Genomic DNA, 371 nt, shown 5'->3' with positions numbered 1-371 from the left:
AACCAATCGAACACACAAACCAACCCACACAAAACAAACAGAAACGGAAGGCCACACATACTACATCCAAGCACATACCTCAAAGCCCCGATACCGCTACCATACATATTCAGCCAGAATTTCAAGCACTTTGGAGACTCGGTTGGATCAAGAACGGGCGAAACCAGCTGTGCGATTTCGCCACTTGTCCTGGGGTAACTACTGTCGATATAAGCGTAACCACCTGTTTGTAATAGAAGTGGAAAACAGTTTAGATTAATGATTATTAGGAGAGAGATATGAAAGCAAAAGATAGAAAACAACCAAAAGACAGTCAGTCAAACTGAAAAGAAAAAAAAACGTCAGACAATCCGCATACAAAACACAAACCC

General features: G+C 41.5%; 1 protein-coding gene across 4 annotated transcripts in view; it reads right to left on the bottom strand.

Annotated features, from left to right (window-relative positions):
- Nucleotides 1–371, bottom strand: part of LOC119587783 (MAM and LDL-receptor class A domain-containing protein 1-like) — an 18,186-nt gene that overhangs the window by 12,554 nt on the left and 5,261 nt on the right. For all 4 annotated transcript variants that reach the window (XM_037936478.1, XM_037936476.1, XM_037936477.1 and 1 more), the window contains exon 7: nucleotides 79–223. In XM_037936478.1, coding sequence (XP_037792406.1) covers nucleotides 79–223 — 145 coding nt within the window. The remainder of the gene's footprint in view (nucleotides 1–78; nucleotides 224–371) is intronic.

This window comes from Penaeus monodon, chromosome 23 (assembly GCF_015228065.2).
Source record: "Penaeus monodon isolate SGIC_2016 chromosome 23, NSTDA_Pmon_1, whole genome shotgun sequence".
Taxonomy (NCBI): Eukaryota; Metazoa; Arthropoda; class Malacostraca; order Decapoda; family Penaeidae; genus Penaeus; species Penaeus monodon.
This window is presented reverse-complemented; position numbering and strand designations above follow the sequence as displayed.